Here is a 22,775-nt window from a genome sequence, read left to right as displayed (position 1 = left end):
AGACCTGCATCCTGGTGCCTTCCCTTGCATCTGGCATTCGGACATAGCCCATTTCTAAAATCAGGAGGTTGCTCATACACATCATGGCTTGTAACCCATAATGGATTTTTCCTCCAGAAACTTGTCCAATCCCCTTTTAAAGACATCCAGGCCAGATGCCGTCACCACATCCTGTGGCAAGGAGTTCCACAGACCGACTGCATGCTGAGTAAAGAAATATTTTCTTTTGTCTGTCCTAACGCTCCCAACACTCAATTTTAGTGGGTGTCCCCTTGTTCTGGTGTTATATGAGAGTGTAAAGAGCATCTCTCTATCCACTCTGTCCATCCCCTGCATAATTTTGTATGTCTCAATCATGTCCCCCCTCAGGCGTCTCTTTTCTAGGCTGAAGAGGTCCAAACGCCGTAGCCTTTCCTCATAAGGAAGGTGCTGCAGCCCAGTAATCATCTTAGTCGCTCTCTTTTGCACCTTTTCCATTTCCACCATGTCTTTTTTGAGATGCGGCGACCAGAACTGGACACAATACTCCAGGTGTGGCCTTACCATAGATTTGTACAACGGCATTATAATACTAGCCGTTTTGTTCTCAATACCCTTCCTAATGATCCCAAGCATAGAATTGGCCTTCTTCACTGCCGCCGCACATTGGGTCGACACTTTCATCGACCTGTCCACCACCACCCCAAGATCTCTCTCCTGATCTGTCACAGACAGCTCAGAACCCATCAGCCTATATCTAAAGTTTTGATTTTTTGCCCCAATGTGCATGATTTTACACTTACTGACATTGAAGCGCATCTGCCGTTTTGCTGCCCATTCTGCCAGTTTGGAGAGATCCTTCTGGAGCTCCTCACAATCACTTCTGGTCTTCACCATTCGGAGAAGTTTGGTATTGTCTGCAAACTTTGCCACCTCTCTGCTCACTCCTGTCTCCAGGTCATTTATGAAGAGGTTGAAAAGCACCGGTCCCAGGACAGATCCTTGGGGCACACAGCTTTTCACCTCTCTCCATTGTGAAAATTGCCCGTTGACACCCACTCTCTGTTTCCTGGTCTTCAACCAGGTCTCAATCCAGGAGAGGAACTGCCCTCTAATTCCCTGACTGTGGAGTTTTTTCAATAGCCTTTGGTGAGGGACTGTGTCAAACGCCTTCTGAAAGTCTAGATATATAATGTCCATGGGTTCTTCGGCATCCACATGCCTGTTGACCTTTTCAAAGAATTCTAAAAGGTTTGTAAGACAAGACTTACCCTTACAGAAGCCAGGCTGATTCTCCCTCAGCAAGGCTTGTTCATCTATGTGTAACTTCTGAGCGTGTGATTCATTCTCACAGATACCTCTAAAGCAGATGGAGTTCATTTTTTAGATGGAGGAGCTGATGCAGGGACTGCCCATGGCTGACCAGAGATTAGGCCTACTGATTTCTCTCTATTGGACCACAAGGATGCTCAAAGTCTCTGTCTTGTCTCTAGGATGACTTCTAGTTTCTTCTTAGAGTTTCAAACCAGCATGCATAACAGCACCACCTCATTTGAAGGGACTTCCTTGGGCCCTCCAGACTGTTGTCTTGTCACAGCTCCTCCCCACTGGGCCTCATGCCCGCTTAAGGCTGATTAGTTTCCCTTGGTTGACTCACCAGTGCAGCAAGTAAAAGTCAGAGTCAGTTCCCAGTCCAATCAACGAAAGTGGCCAAGTCAGAGTCCAGAGCCAATAAGCCGAGTCACAGTCCAAGGTCAGTTTGTCAGTCAGTCAATCCAGTCAGTCAAAGGTGCCAAGTCAGAGTCCAGAGCCAATATACCGAGTCACAGTCCAAGGTCAGTTTCCAGGTAAGCCAGTCCAATTAGTCAAAGGTGCCAAGTCAGAGTCCAGAGCCAATAAGCCAAGTCACAGTCCAAGGTCAGGTGTCAGTCAGTCAAATAAGTCAGCATATCCAAGTCACAGTCCAAAGTCAATAAGCCAAGTCACAGTCCAAGGCCAGTAAACCCAGTCAGTCAATCTCCTCTCTAACCTACCCTCCTCCTACAACCCACACCACTTCCTGCCTCAGATGCTGCTTATATCCTGAGGGATCTTATCATCTCTAGTGGCTGCAGCTGTGCAGCACACCCTTTGCTGAAAGGCCAGGCCTTAACACTTAAAGGGGCCACTGCAGACACCACATTCTATCTCCTCGAAAGATCTTCCGCAATGCCAATACAACTGTCAGTGTAGTTCATAAGTGTGTGGTCTTCTTGTATATGAAGTAAGACTGTGTAGATTATGTGCTTGTACCCTGCTTTTCCAAGCAGAGAAGTCCTGTGGGCACTGCATTGCCTGGGTTCAGGCTTCCTTTGGAGCAGAAATTACTGGAGACTTTCAGTGCTTTATTTGCAACTTTAGATTGAACGAGGTTGCATGCAGTGGCGTAGCCGGGGGGGGTTGCAATGCACTAAGATTTGCAGGGAGCCTCCTGCACCATACAGGTGGCCCCTCCCCCTCTCCTTTGAAGCCATTCTGAGTGGGGGGCAGAGGCAGAACACCTGACTCCGAAGGGGGGGGGTCGTTTGCACGCGACAATGAAGCTCCCTGTGAAACTTAGTGCTTTGCACCCCATCTAACTATGCCACTGGTTGCATGTTCTCCTGCAAGCAACATCAGCCACCTGTGTCTTCTACACTTGAACTGCAACTGGTCTGTCAGTCTTCCTCTTGGCTTCTATTGCAGTCTCTCCCAGATCAAATCCCATTTCAGTCTGTTCCAGTCTCTTCTTGGTCTTAGTCATTGACTGGGGTAGGAAGGAGGGGCAAAATTCCCTGACACCTCAGCCCCTCCTCTTGGGTAGGTGGTACTTGAAGGTCCTCAGGATCTCATGGAGGTTCCCATTCAAAGGATCCATAAAAAGTCCAGCAGAATTGCAAGCAAAGACTGTGCAGTTGTAGGCTGTCCTATATGTCTATAGAAACACTATTCTTATATTTGTACAGTTGATATTATACAATAGCACCGTTTCCTGGTCCAAAGACAGGGGAATCAATTTTCTGACTTTTCTAGGAGGAGCAGCTCATATCATTTAGACCAGGGGTCTCCAAACTTTTTGTCCAGAGGGCCGCATCAAATATCTAGCGTGGTGGTGAAGCTGGAAAAAAAATTTCAGTATAAAATTTAAATAAATCAGAGATGGAACTTAGATGAGTGAGTAAATGAATGGATGGGTTCAATCATTCAACTTCTCTGGCCCTCAGAACACCCTCCAGACACAACCAGAGCACAGCTCTGGTCATGTTCAGTTGAATGGGCCAGAGGCTTTCAGGGGACAAGAGACTGACTGTGGACTGGATAGAGGCTTGCCGTGGGCTGCATCTGGCCCTCGGGCTGGGGTTTGGAGACCCCTGACCCACTCTGCCTTTGGGGGCAGGTCTGCTATTCTGTAGTGACTGAGGGCCCAGTCCTAACCAGCTGTGCAGCCCCGGTGCAGCCACAATGCAGCCTTGAGGTAGGGAAACAGTTCCCATACCTTGAGGAAGCCTCTGTAACCCCACCCCAGGATGCAGCACACACTCCATTGGCATACCTGCATCGGTGCTGGAAAGTTGGATAGGATGGGGCCCTAAGTCGTCTGTAAAGTAGGTGTCCATGTGTGGTATCAAAGACTGCCCAATTCAGGGTTGAGGAGAGGAGAACCTTAGTAAGACAAGGTGTCGAGTGATAGTCGACACTCCCTTTCCTTACAGAAAAATATGGTTGGAGTGACTTTTTTACTCCAGATCTCCCCAAATACTATGGATTAGGGCTGAGTTTCCTCAAAAACCAGCTGCAAAAGTTGAAAGAGAATTTTGCCCCCTAGATCGCCAACCCCTGGAGTATAAAACCCCTAGAGCAGTGTTTCTCAAACTGTGGGTCGGGACCCACTAGGTGGGTCGCGAGACAATTTCAGGTGGGTCCCCATTCATTTCAATATTTTATTTTTAATATATTAGACTTGATGCTACCAAGATACATGACTGCATTTGGGGAAATGTTATAAATCTGTACTTTTAACAAACTACTATGTATATTCTTTCAACAATGATAGTAAAGGAAATTTACTCCTGGGTAAGTGTGGGTAAGATTGCAGCCTAGGATAGTCAAAAATTTTCCTGCTCGATGATGTCACTTCCGGTCATGACATCATTTCCGGTGGGTCCCGACAGATTCTCATTCTGTCCTGGTGGGTCCCGGTGATAAATGTGTGAGAACCACTGCCCTAGAGTATTTTATAAAACAGTTTCTTGGGCTGTGGGAACCACCACACTTTTTCAGTGCAAAGTCTGAATTATTTCCCCGCTTGTTCCATTCCGCACACCCCCCCCCCCGGTAGTTTTGATGTCTTGTACTGCATGGTACCGCCATGCTGACTCACTCAGAGCATTCTCTTGTAGAAACTGCTAGGAAATAAATTGTCCAAACAAAGGACTGATTCATGTAGCAGGACTCTCTTTTCTAAGCCTTCCAAGAAAGCTAATGCAATGCTTTGCGGTTCTGTGGCTGCCTGTCTCATCTTCATCTAAATCCCTGCAGAGTCTGGGTTCTGAGATATTGATGCATAATGATCAATAATGCCAACACTGATCTGTTCTTCTTACTTTGCTCCCAAGCTCCTGTTGGAGCTTAAGGGAATTGGACAGGGGGTGGAGTTGGGTTGGAACATTCTCCTTGCTTGCAAAAATTCAATTTGTATTCTAATTTTAGGATTTTTTTGTTTCACTTCAACAAACTTTCCCATATGGTGGCTGTTTTGGAAGTAGGGATTTAAACAAAACCACAAGTTATAAAATCAGTACCAATTTCTATGTAGTTGTTTTAAAAATCGTGGACAAGATTCAAGTTTACTTTAAGTTCTCTTTGAGATTTCAATTGCAAAAGCTGGCATGTTAAAAATTCAGAAGGTTCCATTTAAATCCTGAAGTTTCCCTGAATTAGAAATAAAGAAATTGATAAAGAAAAGATACTCTTCACACGTTCCCGGTTTTATCCTCATGAAGATAGACTTCAGGGCTGAATTCTGGTTCTGATGAAGCCTTGCTGGGTGTGCTTCCTAGAGGCAAGATGGGTTTCTGTTCTGCTTGGGACATCAGCTAAAAGTGGGTGTCTAATGTGGGGCCTGCCTGTACACCTGTACTCTGACCTGTTGGTCTTGTCTGAATGTTGCCCCGTCTATTGGGTGTCTCTAGATCTCATTTATTTTACATATGAACATAAGAAGAGCCCTGCTGGATCAGGCCAAAGGCCCATCTAGTCCAGCTTCCTGTATCTCACAGTGGCCCACCAAATGCTTTAGAGAGCACACAAGACAAAAGACACAACCTGCGTCCTGGTGCCCTCCCCTGCATCTGGCAATCAGAGGCAACCTACCTCTAAAACCGGGAGCTTGCATGTACCTACTATGACTTGTAACCCGTGATGAACTTTTCCTCCAGAAATTTGTCCGATCCCCTCTTAGGCATCCAGGCAAGATGCCATCACTACGGCCTGTGGCAAGGAGTTCCACAGACTAATTACACGCTGGATAAAGAAATGTTTTCTTTTGTCTGTCCTAACTCTCCCCACACTCAACTTTAGTGGATGTCCCCTGGTTCTGGTATTACGTGAGAGGGAAAAGAGTGTCTATCTATCCACTCTGTCTATCCCCTGCATAATTTGCGTGTCTCAATCATGTCCCCCCTCTGGCTCCTCTTTTCTAGACTGAAAAGCCCCAAATGCTTAACAGCATAAGAAGAGCCTCGCTGGATCAGGCCCATCTAGTCCAGCTTCCTGTATCTCACAGTGGCCCACCAAATGCTTTAGGGAGCACACAAGACAACAGACACAACCTGCGTCCTGGTGCCCTCCCCTGCATCTGGCAATCAGAGGCAGCCTGCCCTAAAACCAAGAGCTTGCACATACCTACTATGACTTGTAACCTGTAATGAACTTCTCCTCCAGAAATGTGTCCAGTCTCCTCTTAAAGGCATCCAGGCAAGATGCCATCACTACTTCCTGTGGCAAAGAGTTCCTTTCCTTGTAAGGGAGGTGCTGCAGCCCAGTAATCATTTTGGTTTCTGCACCTTTCTGCATCTCTTCTGCACCTTTCCATCTCCACTATATCCTTCTGGAGATGTGGCAACCACAACTGGACACAGTACTCCAGATGTGGCCTTACCATTGATTTGTACAGTGGCACTACACTATTAGCTGTCTTATTCTCAATGCCTTTCCTAATGATCCCAAGCATGGAATTAGCCCTCTTCACTGCTGCTGCACAATGGGAGGACACTTTCATCAGGCTGTCCACCCCAAGATCTTACCTAGAACAGACGTTAGGCTGACGGGCCTATAGTTTCCTGGGTCCTCCCTCCTTCCCTTTTTAAAGATCAGGGCTGTTTTAAGGGGCAAGCTGCATATTTTAGTCAAGAGATCGGCTACTTCATTCTTCAGTCTGCTTTTGTTTTCTTGTGGCTGCAGCAGGAGCCTTGGAGCCAGCAGCTCCTCCCTGGAGTCCCAGTTATTCCATTGGCTGCTCATGGTGCTGTAGCTCACCTGAACTGCTAAGACCAGCAGCTCTGTGGCCTGAGATGGATTCTTTGCTTGGCCACAGATACTTTGTTAATATTTGTATGTTGGGGGGGGGTCAATTTTTTCCACCTTGGCCACCAAAACAACCTGTGGGAGTTGGGAGATTATGGCTGCAATCCTAACCACACTTTCCTGAGAGTAAGCCCTATTGAACAAAATAAGACTTACTTCTGAGCAGAGCTGGTTAGGATTGTGCCCTATGTTGATTATGCAGTTGTTGTTGTTATTATTATTAACAGTATTTATATACTGCTTTTCAACAAGTTCACAAAGAGGTTTACAGAGAAAAATCAAACAACAAATGGCTCCCTGTCCCAAAAGGGCTCACAATCTAAAGAGATGCAAAAGAAAACCAGCAGACAGCCACTAGAAAAGACACTGCTGGGGTGAGGAGGGCCAGTTACTCTCCCCCTGCTAGATAAAAGAGGAGCACCCACTTGAAAAAGTGCCTCTTACCCAATTAGCAAGTTCATTAAGGATCAGGTAATTTGGGCTTCCTTTTCTTTCTTAAGTTTCTAGTCCTCAAGAGCTTTTGAAAACACCAGGCACATGCATTCATAGAGGCTCAGAAGGCAGATGATAGGGCTGTGACTTGAACACACTGCTTGCAGCCTGGTCTGGGAACAAGTCCTGAAAAGGTGCTGGGACACCAACACAGCACCTGTGTGTACTCCATTTGAACTGTGCTCCTTGTGCTCATCACTTGCATCTGCAAGGAAATCATCGTGTTTTGTGGTCAGAGGTTTTAATTGGTGCTGGAGGGAGGAGGGACATCGGCTGACTTGGTGGTTGATTCAACTGAGTCTAGTATTTCCACCTATCCCTGAAGTGTCGCTTCGCAGTGGCATAGCTAGACGGGGTGCAAAGCACTAAGTTTTGCAGGTGCCTGAATGTGCCGTACAAGTGGCCCCTCCCCTTCAGAGCCATTCCGGGTGGTGGGAGCAAAATGGAGGCATTCTGTGTTCATTTTGTTCCCACCAGCCGGAATGGCTTTGTAGGGGAGAGACTGCTTGCGCGTTCAGGTGCCTGCAAAAGTTAGTGCTTTGCACCCATTCTAGCTATGCCACTGTGGCTTCTTGACAGTTTATGCTTGGAATGGTGCAGTTGCACTGATGCACTCCTTTGGGTTGCCATAATGATTCAAGGCTGCAACTTGTGACACTGCATTGGTGCAAGAGCCCTTGTGTGTGATCATCACAGGTGGTTTTTGCAGTGTGGCTCATAGTGCTGGACTTCTGTCTGGAATGAAACCTATAGCCAGGGGTACCTGTAAATATTGAAGAGATTGCATTGCATGGCAGAGCCCTCCCTTTGCTGTGCAGGGGCAGCTCTGGAGTGCCATGAAGGAAGATGCACAGCACACAGGAGGGGCCCCATGCATCATATACTCCCCCCTCTGAAGTCAGGCTGCTCAACGTTGAGGGGAAACACCTCATAATAGCATCCATAAGTTCTGCTTGGGGCAACCATTGCTTATGTGGGAGAAGGTGAAGGGATGTATTTGGGGACAGCACTTGAGTGGGGAGCTCGATCTCTTCCTCATCCCTTATTGACCCCAGTTTGTGACTCTTGCCTGTTTACTTCATCCCAAAGAGTGCAGTGGGAGGGCGTGCAAATGGAGCTCACTCTGATCTGCTGTCCACAGGCTGTCCTGTATCTGAGTACAGAATACCTGTACCTGGGTGCACATTTCCATGCAAACAACCATACCTTGGTTCATATTTACAGGTCAGCAGTCCTCATATCCTGTATATGATTGCACCCGTATTGAATGGAGCGTGAGAATAATTCTAGTCTGGTACCAGATAGCCATGACTGAATTTGGCTGCAGTTTAACAGGAACAGCCCTTGTTGCAGATCCTGACCCCATGACGGTGGGAAGTGTCTGGGCTTTGGATGTAAGTGCGGAGCACATCTCTGTCATGGGATTGCTCAACAGCACTGCACATATCGGGATGGAGCCAGAAAGCACGACCCCCTTTCCTCAGGGCTGGCCACGGAAAGGAACACTGGGACTTGCTATGAATAGGACTTACTTTCCTGCCTAAGGCAGGGGGTTGGACTAGATGACCTATTGGTCCCCTTCCAACTATATCAGGGGTCTCTAAACTTTTCGGCCAAAGGGCTGCATCAAATACCTGGCATGATGTCGAGGGCTGGAAAAAAAAATTAAATATACAATTTAAATACACTAGAGAAGGAACTTAGATGAATGACTGGAATGAATGAATGAATGAATGAATGAATGAATGAATGAATGAATGAATGGGCTCAAATGTCCAGGATTTCTCCAAGCACCAACACAACCCAAGAAATAAAGCACACACACTTAAATGGACCCACATTCCCTCACCCCACAAGCACAACACTGGTTGTGTTTGGTCAACTGGGCCAGAAGCTCTCAGGGGATCAGAGGCTGGCTGCGGGCCGGATAGAGACACTTCGCGGGCCACATCTGGCCCCCGGGCCGGGGTTTGGAGACCCCTGAACTATATGATTCTATGAACGGTGAGTGCACAAGCTGATCATCCTCCTGGCCTCCTTGGTGGAATGAGACAGGACTGTTGCTTGGCTGGAGAGCATGTGTTTTGCGTGAACACAACCCTCTGTTCAGTGTCCCCTGAAACTTAAAGGGTTGCAGGTGGCTGGGCCAGGTAGAGCGAACAGCGCTGGCTGTGCTGACCAGGTATTGCCCCTGTTACCTAAGGCAGCCACTCACAGGGTGTAGCCATGGTATCATCCAAAGCCTCCAGGTGCACTGTGCAAGCAGGGGAGGGCTCTTGTGGCTCCGTGACTGCTGTTGGAAATGGGACACTGGGCCAGGTGGGGCCTTGACTGATCCAGTGGGGTGTTCGCATACAAGGGTGGCAGCCACACTGATCCTTGATGCCCACACCTCTTTCCTGTCACCCTGTTCTGACAGCATCCACTCCAGGAGGTGACATTCTGAAGCCTTGGAATTCTGGGTGTCTTCCAAAAGAAGCTTTGCGCGAAGCCAGACTGTGTGGGGTGTCTCTTTTTATGAATAAACAAGTGGCATAATAACCCCTTAATTAATTACAAGATTGTGTCATTCTGACATTGATCCGGGGCAAAGTCATAAAAAAGCTCAGTTAACAAAGACGTTACAACTAGAAATGTTAATCAACATTTTCAGCACTGTTTAATGAACAGGAGACATGATTAATTAAGCAGTCGCAGTTTTATTATTTTATTTAAAAAGACCAATGTTCATCTGACTTCCAGTTCCTGCTTCTCCTTCCAAGTTCAGGGTAGCTTGTAGAGCATCTGGAAGGAGATGAGCTTATCTGGAGAACAAGTGGGGACCGGGGATGCAGCCCCTTGCCCAGCTGCCTCCTGGCTCTGGGGCTGCCCCCTTTGGAATGGCATTTCCCTGGCTCGTGGAGTGAAAGTTCTCAGGAGTACAGCAAATACCACAGTTTTTAAGTTGGTTTGGACAAGACACTTTATTTGTGGGGAAGGGAAAAGGATTGCCCTGAAGACCTCCCCACTTCCACCAGTGGATCTGTCTTTCAGATTGACTTGAGAATGGCTCCCTCTCTTGAGGCTTTTCGGCGAGGCCTGAAGACATTTTTGTTTAAAGAAGCCTTCTGAGTGCATGGCCTTTTTAAACATCTTTTCTGTACCTTTTAGTATTTTTACAGGCCTGATTCCTCTGATTTGCTACGTTTTGCTCTTTTTATCTGACTTTTTATCTGACTATGGTTTTTATGGGTATATGTTAATGTGTTTTTTAATATGTTTTTATTTGTGGTTAAATTATGTTTTTAATCTGTTTTTAATATGTTGTGAGCCGCCCTGGGTCCCTTTGGGGAGAAGGGCGGGATATAAATAAAGTTGTTTATTATTATTATTATTATTATTATTATTATTATTATTATTATTATTATTATTATTATTATTATTATTTCAGGCACTGCTCCGGCTTGTGAGATATCATTAGCAGCCATTGCCAGCACTTTAACTCATCTCTCCCCAGTCTTCAGGACTAGAAACCTGCTTTTAAAAAAATCAAACAAAAGTAATGCCATCTTTTGTGCTTCCTTAGAATGGCACAGCCATTTCTGTACTACGTTGGCCCACTGGACTCTCAAGCTCATCATCTGAATCACTTGCCTGTGGCTCTTCAGGGTTGGAGGCCAAGCCCTTCCCAGAGCTTTGATCAGAGATTCGAAGGGTTGAAACGGGGGCCTCCTGCCTGCAAGCTGGTGTCCTGGCACTGACTGAGCATGAAATGCGGATCCGCACCCTCCTTCTCACCAGTGTTGTGTGTGTCTCTCCTTTTGTCTTCCAGACATTCAGCCTCCTGAAGGAAAAACCCGCGAGTGTCTGATGTGCATCGTGCAGAGAGATGGATCCAAAACCATGCTTTGTGCAGAGAGTGAGGATGATGCTGTGTAAGTGCTTTTTTTTTGGGGGGGGGGGGGTTATTGACCACTGCCCATAACTGTTTGATTGTGGGTGTGCCCTGAATGGAACTTCCAACAGTTGCAAGTACTTATGTGTATCCATAAATAATACTAAGAATTTGCCCATTGTGCAGAGGAGCAGTTGAGGCTAAGACTTGCCCAAGCTACTCCAGTAAATGCACGGAAGAGCAGAGGCTTCATTCTCTTTGCCTCTCTCTTCCCTCCAGAAGGGAAGACTGTCTTCCTCCAGATCACACTGGTTTTCAGGCTGAGCCTCCACATGTAGCCAAACAAGGTGGTAAAATTTGTGAAGCAGGGGACCATGGGAGCAATGGGGGCAATTAGATACTCAGGTATAGTACAATCAAGTTCCAATTCTCACTTTGCCTTATCTCTGGGTCAATCAGAGGACAGAGCCTTTCAACTCTGAACAGTTTCGGTTCTCAAGCGGTAGGCAGGCACCAGGCAGAGATCCTTTCTAGGCAACTGGGAAATTCCAGCCAAAGTTAACCTTTTAATCTCCTTCCTTCTGCAGCCTGGTTCTGCTTGGCAAATGCTTGCAAAGCAGGTCTGTTTTTTGAAACACCAGGATGGGACCCTCCTTCCCAGGCTACAATTCAGTTGCACCCTTACTTAAGAATAACACCCATGGAAAGCAGTGGGTCTACTTCTGAGTAAAAAGGGCTGCAAATATATGCAGCTGCATCTCTCTGCTGTGAAGTGAATTGCACACTCCCAGTTATGTGTTATATGCTGTATGTAGAGCTTCTGGCTTAACACACCAGACACCTTAAAGGTGGATTTGATTCATGAATCTCCTGCAGTGGTTCCCAACCTTTTTCACTTGCGTATCTCTTGGCAGCCCATTTCCATAAATTGTACCCTTCCTATTAGCAAAATGTTTGTAATTAGTAAGAGAAGCCCTCATCTCCTCCATATGAAAGCCCAGACTTCATGTATCCATCACGTATTTTCTCTTTTCATCAGTTTGAAGAACAGAAGACTCTGCCTTTGCACTGTTTGCACCAGAAGTGTGCTGAGAAATTCTGGGTGATTGATCACTTTCCATATTATGTTTCAGCTTTTTTACTGTGCTGGTTTCCAATCACTGGTTCATACATGAATTGATGACCAAAAACTAGCTATTGGTGGGGCTTTCACAGCCACCTCCCTTCCTGCCTTGCTGGTCCTTGCAAGGCATTCTGGAGCACAACCTGCCTTTATTCCATTCTTTTTCAAGCACCCCTAAAGGTCCTGTTGAGTGTCCCTGGGAGTACATGATACCAGGTTGGGAACCACTGGTATGTGTTTACAGTGCACTTACTCTGAAACTTTTTACAAAAAGGTGGTGAAGACCAGAATTTAAAAAAAGAATAAAAATGTATCTTATGATCTTTTACTGTGTTTTTAATAAATTAGAGACTACAGTTCTTAGGTAACAATTAGTGGTAGGTTATTTTTCAGGATCTGGCCTCGGGTAAAATCAGACAAAACTATAGTCAGACACCCCCCCTAAGTTTAACCCCCGACTTATCCGAGGATCATAGAAAATTCCATGATTGTTGGCTCAAAACCTGCCCTCGACTTATCTGTGGTGTCGACTTATAGGCGTGTGTCTGCGGTGCTTCTGGGCTGCTGCAGAGGTGGTGGGCAGGTCCTCCTGCCTGTCACCCCCACAGTGATTCTTGGCGCAGTCACTGGGAGAGAGGCTGGCCGACTTCCCTCCCTGTGAGCATACCTGGAATGTCACACCCCCACAAGGAGACACAGAGTACCACCTGGTGCCACCTGGTACCATTGAGCCTGCCTCAGCTATGCCTCCCTTGTAATGTCTAGCTTGACTTTAAGGCGTTCTGAGGGAGGCATTTTGCCCCCATTTTCAGTTTACTTTCACCATCTGTCAAATGGGAGCAGAGATCACTGACCACCACAGGGCCCCTTCAAGGCCCTTGCAGTCCCCCGGAGTGTTGGAAGGGACCAGGCCTGTGCTAGTATCAGCCAAGGATGCAACTCTCTGGCAAGAGGGCAGCTATAGGGAGATGTGAAGGGATCCTTCTGCAGTGCCCCCACTCAGGCGCTTTCTTGGTCTTGAAGCCAGTTAGTGGAAGGCTTAGATCTTGTGAGGTTGTTTACATTCTGGGCTGTTCCTTCAGTGCTGCAGGGAGCCCCTTTGGGACACAGACGGGCTTCCTTCGGGGATGTGGCAGCTTCTGAAAATTTTCCACTTTCTCGTGTCAGGTCTGGACAGATGGCGAAGGGTTTCAGGGCACTTGCACACTGCTACAATCACCTGGTCAGAACTATTCTAGACCAGTGGTGGCAAACCTATGGCACGTGTGCCAGAGAGGGCACTCCGAGTCATCTCCGTGGGCATGCGCGCTGAGCCAGGCAGCCTGGAGAGGGTCGCTGAAGCTGCTGTCACTCTAAAGAAAACAGAGGCTCTCTCCGAGGAGGGCGGGCTGCTTCCCTCCACCCCGAGCTTGCTGCCCTCCTCTCCCTTCACTCTGTTGCCCCCGCCTGCCCCGAGTTTGCTTCCCTTTTCAATTTTGCCCACTCTGCAGGCTTAAGGTCCCTGTTTTTCCCTTCCCCAACTCTCCAGCAGGCTCAGCCAATCAGCATCCAGCAGGCTCCTGGCTTTTTCTGTTGGAATGGCTCAGGGCCCTTCACTGGCTGACCACCAGCCAATCCTGAGCCGCCCTCCTCCTCAGTCACTGCAAGCCTTTACAGCCCACCTTTCTGTGAGCAGCTCCCCACTCAGCACCAGGAGAGGCTTTTCCTCCACAGCACAGGCGCAGCTGGGGGTGACCAGCGCAGCCAGACAAATCCTGCATGTCTACTCAGAAGTAAGCCCCATTACAGCGGATGAGGCTTACTCCCAGGAAAGAGTGGCTGGGATTGCAACCTTGGAGCCCGCTCCTCTGCATGTCTACTCAGAAGTAAGCCCCATTAGAGTAAATGAGGCTTACTCCTAGGAAAGAGTGGCTGGGATTGCAGCCTTAGAGCCCACTTCTGTGGGTGGGGTTTTAAAAAATATTTATATATTATTGTTTGAAAAAATGAGCAGTGGCAAGGTCTTGCAGCCACCCCTTCCCTGCCAATTTTTCTTTACCCAGCATGTAATTAGTCTGTGGAACTCTTTGCCACAGGAAGCAGTGATGACAACTTGCCCAGATGCCTTTAAGAAGGGATTGGACAAATTTCTAGAGGAAAAGTTCATTATGGGTTACAAGTAATAGTAGGTAAAAGATGTTAATGTGTGAGTTGTTTTTTTCTAAACTAAAACCTCAGTATTCTGGTTAAATTGCCTTGTTGGCACTTTGCAATAAATAAGTGGGTTTTGGGTTGAGGTTTGGGCACTCGGTCTCTAAAAGGTTCGCCATCACTGTTCTAGACCACAGTGGAATGGAATTTGTGCTTTGGGGAGTGGGTGGGTGGGGAGTGGGGGTGCTTCAGAGATCTTCCTCTGATCTGTGTGGAGGAGAACCTCTCAGGTAAGAATCTACAGCAGAGGAATGTACTGGGCAAAGACATTACCATTGCCATCAAATCACAGTGTCTGTCTTGCCCTGCAGCGTTTCCCAGCTGAGGGCTACATCTCTGGACCAGGAATGCTGGAAGTTGCTCTTTCAAACCCCCCCCCCCCGCCCGCCCTAAGTCCCAACAAAAAACAGAGAGTGGTGAGAAAGCTGTTGAGTGGTGGAAAAGAAAACAAATCTGTTTTGCAATTTTGCAGCAAAACCAAACTGTGTAGAGCACCGATTGGCTGGTACCTGTCAGAGCAGTCCCCAGAGCAGTTTTTAAAAGGTTTCATTAAGGCAAAGGACGGGTGGGTAGACAATGCCTCTCAGCTAGTACAGAGAGAGCCTTTGGCCTATCAAATGAAGTACCTTTTCACTGCACAGAACAGCCGCCCTTCAGCCCTTGTTCGCCTGAGTTGGCAGCAGAAGACAAGTGTTGTTTTGTGGCTGCCAGGCCTGCAGAGCCCACGCAGTTATGCAGGAGTGGGCTCGTGTTCTGCTTGGACTCCCTTCTAGCAGCTGGGAAAACAGCAAGATCTCAGATCCTGAAGGCCGGCTGTGTTGGTCACTAGTGCCTAAAAAGTTCTGCTGAGGGTTCAGATTCCAGACCAGGCTTGTGAGTGCACCAGCGGGTCGCAATGTCATTTGCTTTGCAAAAGTAGCTCAGTGTGATCTGCAGTTGCGGAACTGCAGTACAGGCAACGTCCTCGTCAGTAGTCGCTAGTGTCTGAGTGTGTTTGTGCTGCCACGATGGAAGGTGGGCTGAAGGTGTATGGGCAGTACCTGGTGGAACTTTAGAGAAGGAACCGAGCAGTAGTGACAGAGGCAGAGGGGCTTCAGTGGGGCTGAGGCCATCGCTCAGTGGCAGAACATTTGCTTTGCAGGCAGGCAGACCCAGATTCAATTCACAGTCTGAAATCCTGAAGAGCACAGTGAGCAGAACAGGATAAGCAAGAATGTGATAAATCTCTCTCTCTCTCTCTCTCTCTCTCTCTCTCACACACACACACACACACACACACACACACACACACACACAGAGTATCTCTTTCTCTCTCTCTCACGTAGATTGTAGAATTTGTGTTAAAAATTCAAGTTCTCCTTTTCTCATGCTGGGTAGCTCAGCATTTAATGGACAAGCATGATATGCAAGCAGCAGGAGCCATTTCCTTCATGCCTTGTGTCCCAGAAGCACCTAGAAACAAGAGCCTGAGTGAGGGAGACTCTTGGTCTGAGCCAGCAGGGCTCTTCTTTAGGAGGAGAGATCTGCCAGCAGCCATTAACTAGGATAGCTAGATGGAACCTCCATGTTCAGAGGCTGTGTACTTCTGGACACCAGTTGCCAGGGACCAGGAGCAGCAGAGCACTCTTGCCTTCATCCTCTGCTTGCCATGGTTGGGAACAGGATGCTGGAGCAGAGCTCTTCTAAAGTTCATGCAAATGATTCCTTTTCTAGCTTCCTGGGGCGATACCCTTGACACCTGCAAACCAGACTTCAGCTTCTGATTTTGTTTGCTGTCACAGGATCAATCAGAGGCTCAATCAGGATCAATCAGTGTCACAGGATCAATCAGAGGCTGAAAGTGGGGTCAAAGAGATAAAGGGAGATTGGAGCTGTGATAAGAGCAGGGGTGGAACAGAGTGCAGAGTTCCTTGGAAGAAACATAGGAAACTACAAACAGCCTCAGGTGAGGCTGGTTCTTACATGCGCAGGGAGTCCAGCATCAAGCTGTGACTTATTAGGCGCAAATGAGCCACCACAGATCTCATGCCGTCAATGGCACTGAAAACCGCAGAGAGAGCCAGGGGAATTGATGGGGTTGTGCTGCCCCTGTCTGTCTCTTGGCGTAGTTCACCCTCCGAGGTAAGCGAGACAGCTTCCCTGCTACAACTGTGCTGAAAGCAGACTGACATGTTGGCTTCACTCAGAGGTCTGGGTCACCAGCTCCTTAAAGCCTGTCAGCTTGCCTAAGAAGACTGCTTTTGAGCTTAACCTGTGACGAGAGAATCAGGATGGTTCCTGTTTAATGCTGGCATGATGGTCTTCCTTAAGGGGACAGGAACAGCCACTTTCCAAAGCAAGTTATAGTTTTCCACTTCCAAACATTGAAAAGTGTTTTCAAAAGGCACAATAATTCAAATTCATTCACAAATTCAAGCCCATTCATGTGGCCTAAAGGTGGTGTGTGTTTTCTGCAATAGTTGCAGATGCAACACCAGGGAGAGGAATGCGGGGGAAGGGGGGCTTCAAAAGTATCTGGGGCTTTGGCATAAGAACAGCCCCACTGGATCAGGCCATAAGTCCATCTAGTCCAGCTTCCTGTTTCTCACAGCGGCCCACCAAATGCCCCAGGAAGCACACCAGATAACAAGAGACCGCATCCTGGTGCCCCCCCTTGCATCTGACATAGCCCAAATCTAAAATCAGGAGGTTGTACATACACATCATGGCTTGTACCCCGTAATGGATTTTTCCTCCAGAAACTTGTCCAATCCCCTTTTAAAGGTGTCTAGGGTAGATGCCACATCCTGTGGCAAGGAGTTCCACAGACTGACCACACGCTGAGTAAAGAAATATTTTCTTTTGTCTGTCCTAACCCGCCCAACACTCAATTTTAGTGGATGTCCCCTGGTTCTGGTATTATGTGAGAGTGTAAAGAGCATCTCCCTATCCACTCTGTCCATCCCCTGCATAATTTTGTATGTCTCAATCATGTCCCCCCTCAGGTGTCTCTTTTCTAGGCTGAAGAGGCCCAAACGACGTAGCCTTTCCTCATAAGGAAGGTGCCCCAGCCCTGTAATCATCTTAGTCGCTCTCTTTGGCACCTTTTCCATTTCCACTATGTCTTTTTTGAGATGTGGCGACCAGAACTGGACACAGTACTCCAGGTGTGGCCTTCCCATCGATTTGTACGATTTGCACTGTCTTGCTTACCTGCTGTTTCTCTTGGTTTGCTTACAGAGCATGGAAGATGGCGATTCTGGAGGCCAAAGCAACCCAGGTGGGCTTTCTTTGTGTTGTGTTTGTGATGTGAGTAGCTAACCATTCTTGCTGCGGGAAATGCTCCATACAGGCTACAGTTCTGCATTCCTGTGATTTTCTAGCTCTTCAAAAGCAGGGAACGTTCTTAAAGCTTGAGAAAAAAATGAACTGCAGCACAGATTCACATTAGGATGCAACAGCAGGCTTGTCTTTGGAGCAAGATTCTGTGCACAGTTTCTTGAACCAATGGAGGGGCCACTCCTGTTCACTCCTCAGTTATTTAGTAGGAAAACAGGAATTCAGGTCTGATTCTGCAGGCAAGAATAATGCACATGGTCCTTCCTTTTGGCTGGACAGGGAAGAGGGAAAGGGTTGTCTCTTCGCCATTTGTCCCTTCCTGCTTTATTGGGTCACGGAATTTGGAAGGAAGGTGCCTACAGAAAAACACTTGCTCTTGGCCCCCCCTTCTTCTTGGTAACATGGCTGCTGGTGCAAAGGAAACTGTCTCACCAAATGAAAGCACAGCTGGTTCTTGGTGAATGTCTTGTTTGTCATTTTTCAAAGAATGCCTTTCAGCCTGACCATGAATAAAGAGCAGCTGGAGAAGGGAAGAGTTTTTAGTTCTTTTCTTGGAGAGGAAGGACCCAGGATGCAAAAATCTGGCAGACATCTGAAAGTCCAGTTTGGCATAATAACCAGGAAGGAAGTTGCTAATTGTTCAGCAACCCATGATGGGTCTCCCTCTGAACTTCTCCCTTCCTCCCAATGGGTACATTTTCCTTTTTTTCCTTTTTACACCTGTTGGGTAAGGGTCACCAACATCCTCTAAATCTTGCCCCTCTATTCCCTTCCTACCCCATATTACAAAAACTCTCATGTTATGTCTGGTTAGTCCTTGAGAAAAAGCATGCAGCATCTTTCATGCCATGTGAGGAGGCAGGGCAGTAATTTGTGCAGCAAACTATATTGCTAAGCCTCACCCCCACCCCGGCGGCTTGTCAATACAGTCAGCAGGGCCTTTGGTCAAGAACCAACCCGCTGATTTCCCTGCTGCACTCTATTTTTAACTAAACTGCTTCCCAGTTTCCAGGCCTGGCCAGTTACAGATCAATAAGTGCAATCTGAGTGCCTTGCTGTAGCTGAAGTGCCTCTAGCACCCAGGAGAGACGCACAGAATAGAGACCTGAATGAAGCAGAGGATCTCAGTGGCTCTTTAGAAGGAAATGCAGCACTCCCCAGGGCCTGCATGCCTTCCTGGCGACAGCACACAGCTCTCTTGCTAGGGGGTCATATGCTATTCATTTCTGGCCAATGATGATGTAAAGCTGAAAAAGGTGAAAAAGAGGGGAACCCACTAGCATAGTTAAAAGGGGTGCAAAGCACTATATGTTGCACAGAGCCTCACTGCAGGTGTGCAAGTGGCCCCCTCCCCCTCAGAGCCATTCTGGGCAGTGAGAGCACAACAGAGGCGAATGCAAGGAATTACGTGCAATACAATGCAGTAGCGTAGGCAGAAGGGGTGCAAAGCACAAACTCTTGCACTGTGCTTCACCATGGCTTGCAAAGCACTGTGTGTTGCACTGAGCCTTACTGCAGACCTGCAAGCAGTGCCCTCCCCTTCAGAGCCATTCTGGGCTACTTTAGCAGCCCAGAATGGCTTTGAAAGGGAGGGGGCCACTTGCACACCTACAGTGAGGCTCCGTGCAACACACAGCACTTTGCACCCCATCTTGCTATGCTGCTGGGGTAACAAAAATGGTTAGAGGGCTAGAACACCATCCTCATGAGGTTAGGTTACAGCATTCTTGGCTTTTCAAGTCGAAAGAAAGAGGGCCATAAATGGTGGACAAGATGGACTCATAAAATCATGTATAGCAAGAAACTAGTGGAGAGAGCTGGGTTTTTATTTTTTTTAGCTGTTCCTGATGGTGGGTTGCAAAGGATGACCTCTGCACCCTACGTAAGGAAGGTAGCAGCCCGGGTTTGGGCTGAGCAAGGGACAGGCAAAGAGAAGGCTGGAGCTCGGCCTTCCCAGGTAACAATGTCAGGTGTACAAAGTTTATGCAGCACTGCAAGGAGAACTGTGCGCATGTTTGCAAGTTCATTGTGTACATGCCAAATTTGGTTCCTGCTGAGTATGTGGTTCCTGTTTTCTGCCTGAGAATCACAGCTTCCTGTTTCTAAAGGGAGGAAGTGTGTGGGCAAGGCCGAGGCCCTGGTCAGAAACCAGAAGTGACCTCAAAGCAGTAGTATAGCCAGAGGGGCAGCGGCGCAGGAAGTACTGCAGGCGCCACCACATGCCATGTAAGTGGCTCTGCCTATTCGCTGTTGGAGCCATTCTGGGCAGGGAGGTGCTAGGGCTGCAATCCTTACTGTGCTGCCCCCCCCCCCGTGCTATTGCTTCAAAGGAGGCTTCCCAGTAGTCAGAATGGAAGGTGATGGTGATCCCGTGTCGCTGTTTCCCCCCTCCAAGACAAGGAGAAAGCATTGCGCAAAGAGAAGAAATACATTCAGGCTGCATACCACTCCCTTGGTGCAGAATCAGCTCCTTTTGTTTAAGTGCAGCCACAGTCCTGGCAATGAGGAAGGTGCCTCCTGTCTGGAGATGACCTTGGCTCTTCCCCTCTTTGCTCGGCTTCTCAGCTACGAGAGTGGTCTGAGTGTGGATGAAAGCAGAGGGAAAAGTCAGCAGAAACGGCTCTTCCTACGCAGCCATCAGCTGCCACATTTTACCTCTTCAGAGCTTGCCTGCCTGGCTTCATGAACTGGAGAGGGAGGTGCCCGGGCTGTCCCTGAAATCTAGCAGAGAAGGGACTCGACCCATCATCCTTGAAAGACCTCTAGACGTTGGTCTCAGAGAAGCTGCCTTGGGAAAGCACCGGCTGGGGCCTAGTGTGAGGACCCACAGCTCATGGTCGAGATCCCCCTCTGGTGCTGCGTGAAAGCCTTTCCACCAGCCTGTCTTCCTCATGGTCCTTTTGCCCTTCCAGGTTCACTTGTATGACCCTTATGACGACTATTACCAGACAGTGCCCCTAGACTCCCACCAGGCGATGTACGTCAGCTCTGATTACTACGGCAACCAGTATGGAGGTATGTCTCAGGTGAAACCACCCGCCACCCCCTTCCTGGGGTGGTTCGGATTTGTTCAGCTGCGGGCTGCGTCGGCAAGGAACTTTCTGGGTGTTTGCTGCAGAGGTGGGCCTGAGCGGAATCAGAGACTGCACATTTCCTTGGAGGGACCAAGAGCAGAGGCCGAGTCCTGCAGCCCGTCAGGCAGCATAAGATCATGGCTGCCCCAGACATTTTGGAGTTGAGAGGGCTGCCCTGCATAGCGCACTCTTTGACCCTAATGCCAGATATTTTCAGGGAACCAACAGCAATTCCTAAGTGGTGAGCAAAAAGCACACGACACATGATCAGAGACACTGTCATCTGCAGTGTAACATTCCATGTTCCCTGCTTTAGCTGTGGGGTTCATGGAGGATGAGTCTGTCAATAGCCATGATTGCTAAAACTGAACCTCTGAGCCGAAGCAGCATGAACAAGGGGGGATCACCTACTTCTTGCCCTGCTTGTGACCCTATAGTGGCGTCTGATGGACTGATGGGAAAATACAGCCCTTAACTGGACTTGGGAGTGCCAGTTGTGTAGCCTGAGGGGGGGGGCAGCACGGCATGACAGAAGCCGCAATGTGTCACGTAAGTGCCCCCCCCCCACAGTCGGAGGGACAGCAACGTACTTCCACGCTGCCCTCTCTGACTGCACTGCTGGGAGTGCTTTTTGCCAGAGAGGGCTCCTGTTGCCATCAGGGTTAGCCCTGAGAGTGTGTGGGTGTTCAGAGGGTGTAGAATGTGGGCTTTGGGACTATGTTGGATAGATGAGAAAAGGACTGAGGGAGGGACCAAGTGTGGGGACTGGAGGGGAGTGAATCAGGCAAAGCGAGGGTGACACCTGGTGGCTCCAATAAGGAACGTCCCTGGCCGGTGACTTCTCCCACTGGTGAAAGGTCCACTAGAGGTGCCTCCTTCCTCCTCACCTTTCTTGCCAGATTGACATGGGTTTGGGCCACAAATAGGGGGAGCCAGAGAGGAGGAGGAAGGAGAAGCCTGCTTTGTTGCTGTCAGCCATCAATGTTTTGGTTCTGTTGCTCTCCCACCCTTCCTCCAAGGGGCTCAAGGCAGCTGACATTCTTTCCCTCCTCATCATCTTCATCACAACACTGTGAGGTAGGTTAGACCTAAGGCCTACCCTGTCAGCTTCATGAATGGGTGGGGATTTGAACCCAGGACTGCTATGTGTACGCCCTACACTCTAGCCACTGCACCATGTGGATCAATGCGTGTGCGACTGCAGTGATTGCTGTGCCTGATGACAGTTTCTCTCATTCCCCACACAGCTCCTGGAATGACCCACGTCATTATCCGCGAAGACCCGTACCGTGTGTCTGGAGACCAGATGGCCTTGGGTCTGCTGGCAGGAGCAGCCAGTGGGGCTGCGTTGGGGTCCTTCATGTGGATGCCCTGCTGGTTCTGAGGCTCGTCCTACTGCTACAACCTGCACCCAAACCCAGCTGCTCCACGAGGATGCCTCCAGCATTTCCCTGGAGGGCTGAAGGGAACTGACCTGGACTGCAGACTCCTGTGAGATTCCCTCCTGGTCATGCTCGCACTTCCCTTGGCATCCCCGACTAGGCGTATTTATGGCGTAATGTGGCCTTCCTGGACTTTGGAGGACGAGTGGTAGGCAGCATCCTTCTTGCAGCCTCACCTGCAGCACAGGTGGCACCTGTTTTTTCAGCCTCCTTCTGCAGCAAAAGGTGAGAGAGAGAGAGAGAGAGAGAGCAAGTGCAGTGACCAAAGGAGGCAGTAGCATGGCTAGAGGGGATGCAAAGCACTAAGTTTTGCACGGTGCCTCACCTCAGCTTGCAAAGCACTACATGTTGCATGGAGCCAAACTGCAGGTGTGCAAGCAGCCCCCAGGCTGCTATGGAATGGCTCCAAAGGGGAGAGGGCCACTTGCACACCTGTGGCGTAGCTCCATGCAAAACATAGTGCTCTTCAAGCAGAGGTGAGGTGCCATGCAAAACTTAGTGCTTTGCACCCCCTCTAGCTATGCCACTGGAAGGAGGTTTAGTTAGTCCTGTCTCTACACACAGACACAAGCTTTGCCAGGCGAACCTTCTCCCCTGCGTCTTGGTAGAATCTATTCCTGCTCCTGATTCCTGTGGGCTGGTTTGGCTGCTTCCTTAGCCCCAGAATTTCCAAGCATGTG

At 48.6% G+C, this 22,775-nt stretch overlaps 1 protein-coding gene across 3 annotated transcripts in view; it reads left to right on the top strand.

Annotated features, from left to right (window-relative positions):
* PLEKHB1 (pleckstrin homology domain containing B1) overlaps positions 1–22,566 on the top strand; it is a 32,460-nt gene extending 9,894 nt beyond the window's left edge. For all 3 annotated transcript variants that reach the window (XM_066620690.1, XM_066620691.1, XM_066620692.1), the window contains exons 4-7: positions 10,886–10,988; positions 17,481–17,520; positions 20,492–20,594; positions 21,901–22,566. In XM_066620690.1, coding sequence (XP_066476787.1) covers positions 10,886–10,988; positions 17,481–17,520; positions 20,492–20,594; positions 21,901–22,037 — 383 coding nt within the window. In that variant the 3' untranslated portion in view covers positions 22,038–22,566. The remainder of the gene's footprint in view (positions 1–10,885; positions 10,989–17,480; positions 17,521–20,491; positions 20,595–21,900) is intronic.
* The last annotated feature ends 209 nt before the right edge of the window (positions 22,567–22,775 follow it).

This window comes from Tiliqua scincoides, chromosome 3 (genome assembly GCF_035046505.1).
Source record: "Tiliqua scincoides isolate rTilSci1 chromosome 3, rTilSci1.hap2, whole genome shotgun sequence".
NCBI classification, from domain to species: domain Eukaryota; kingdom Metazoa; phylum Chordata; class Lepidosauria; order Squamata; family Scincidae; genus Tiliqua; species Tiliqua scincoides.
This window is presented reverse-complemented; position numbering and strand designations above follow the sequence as displayed.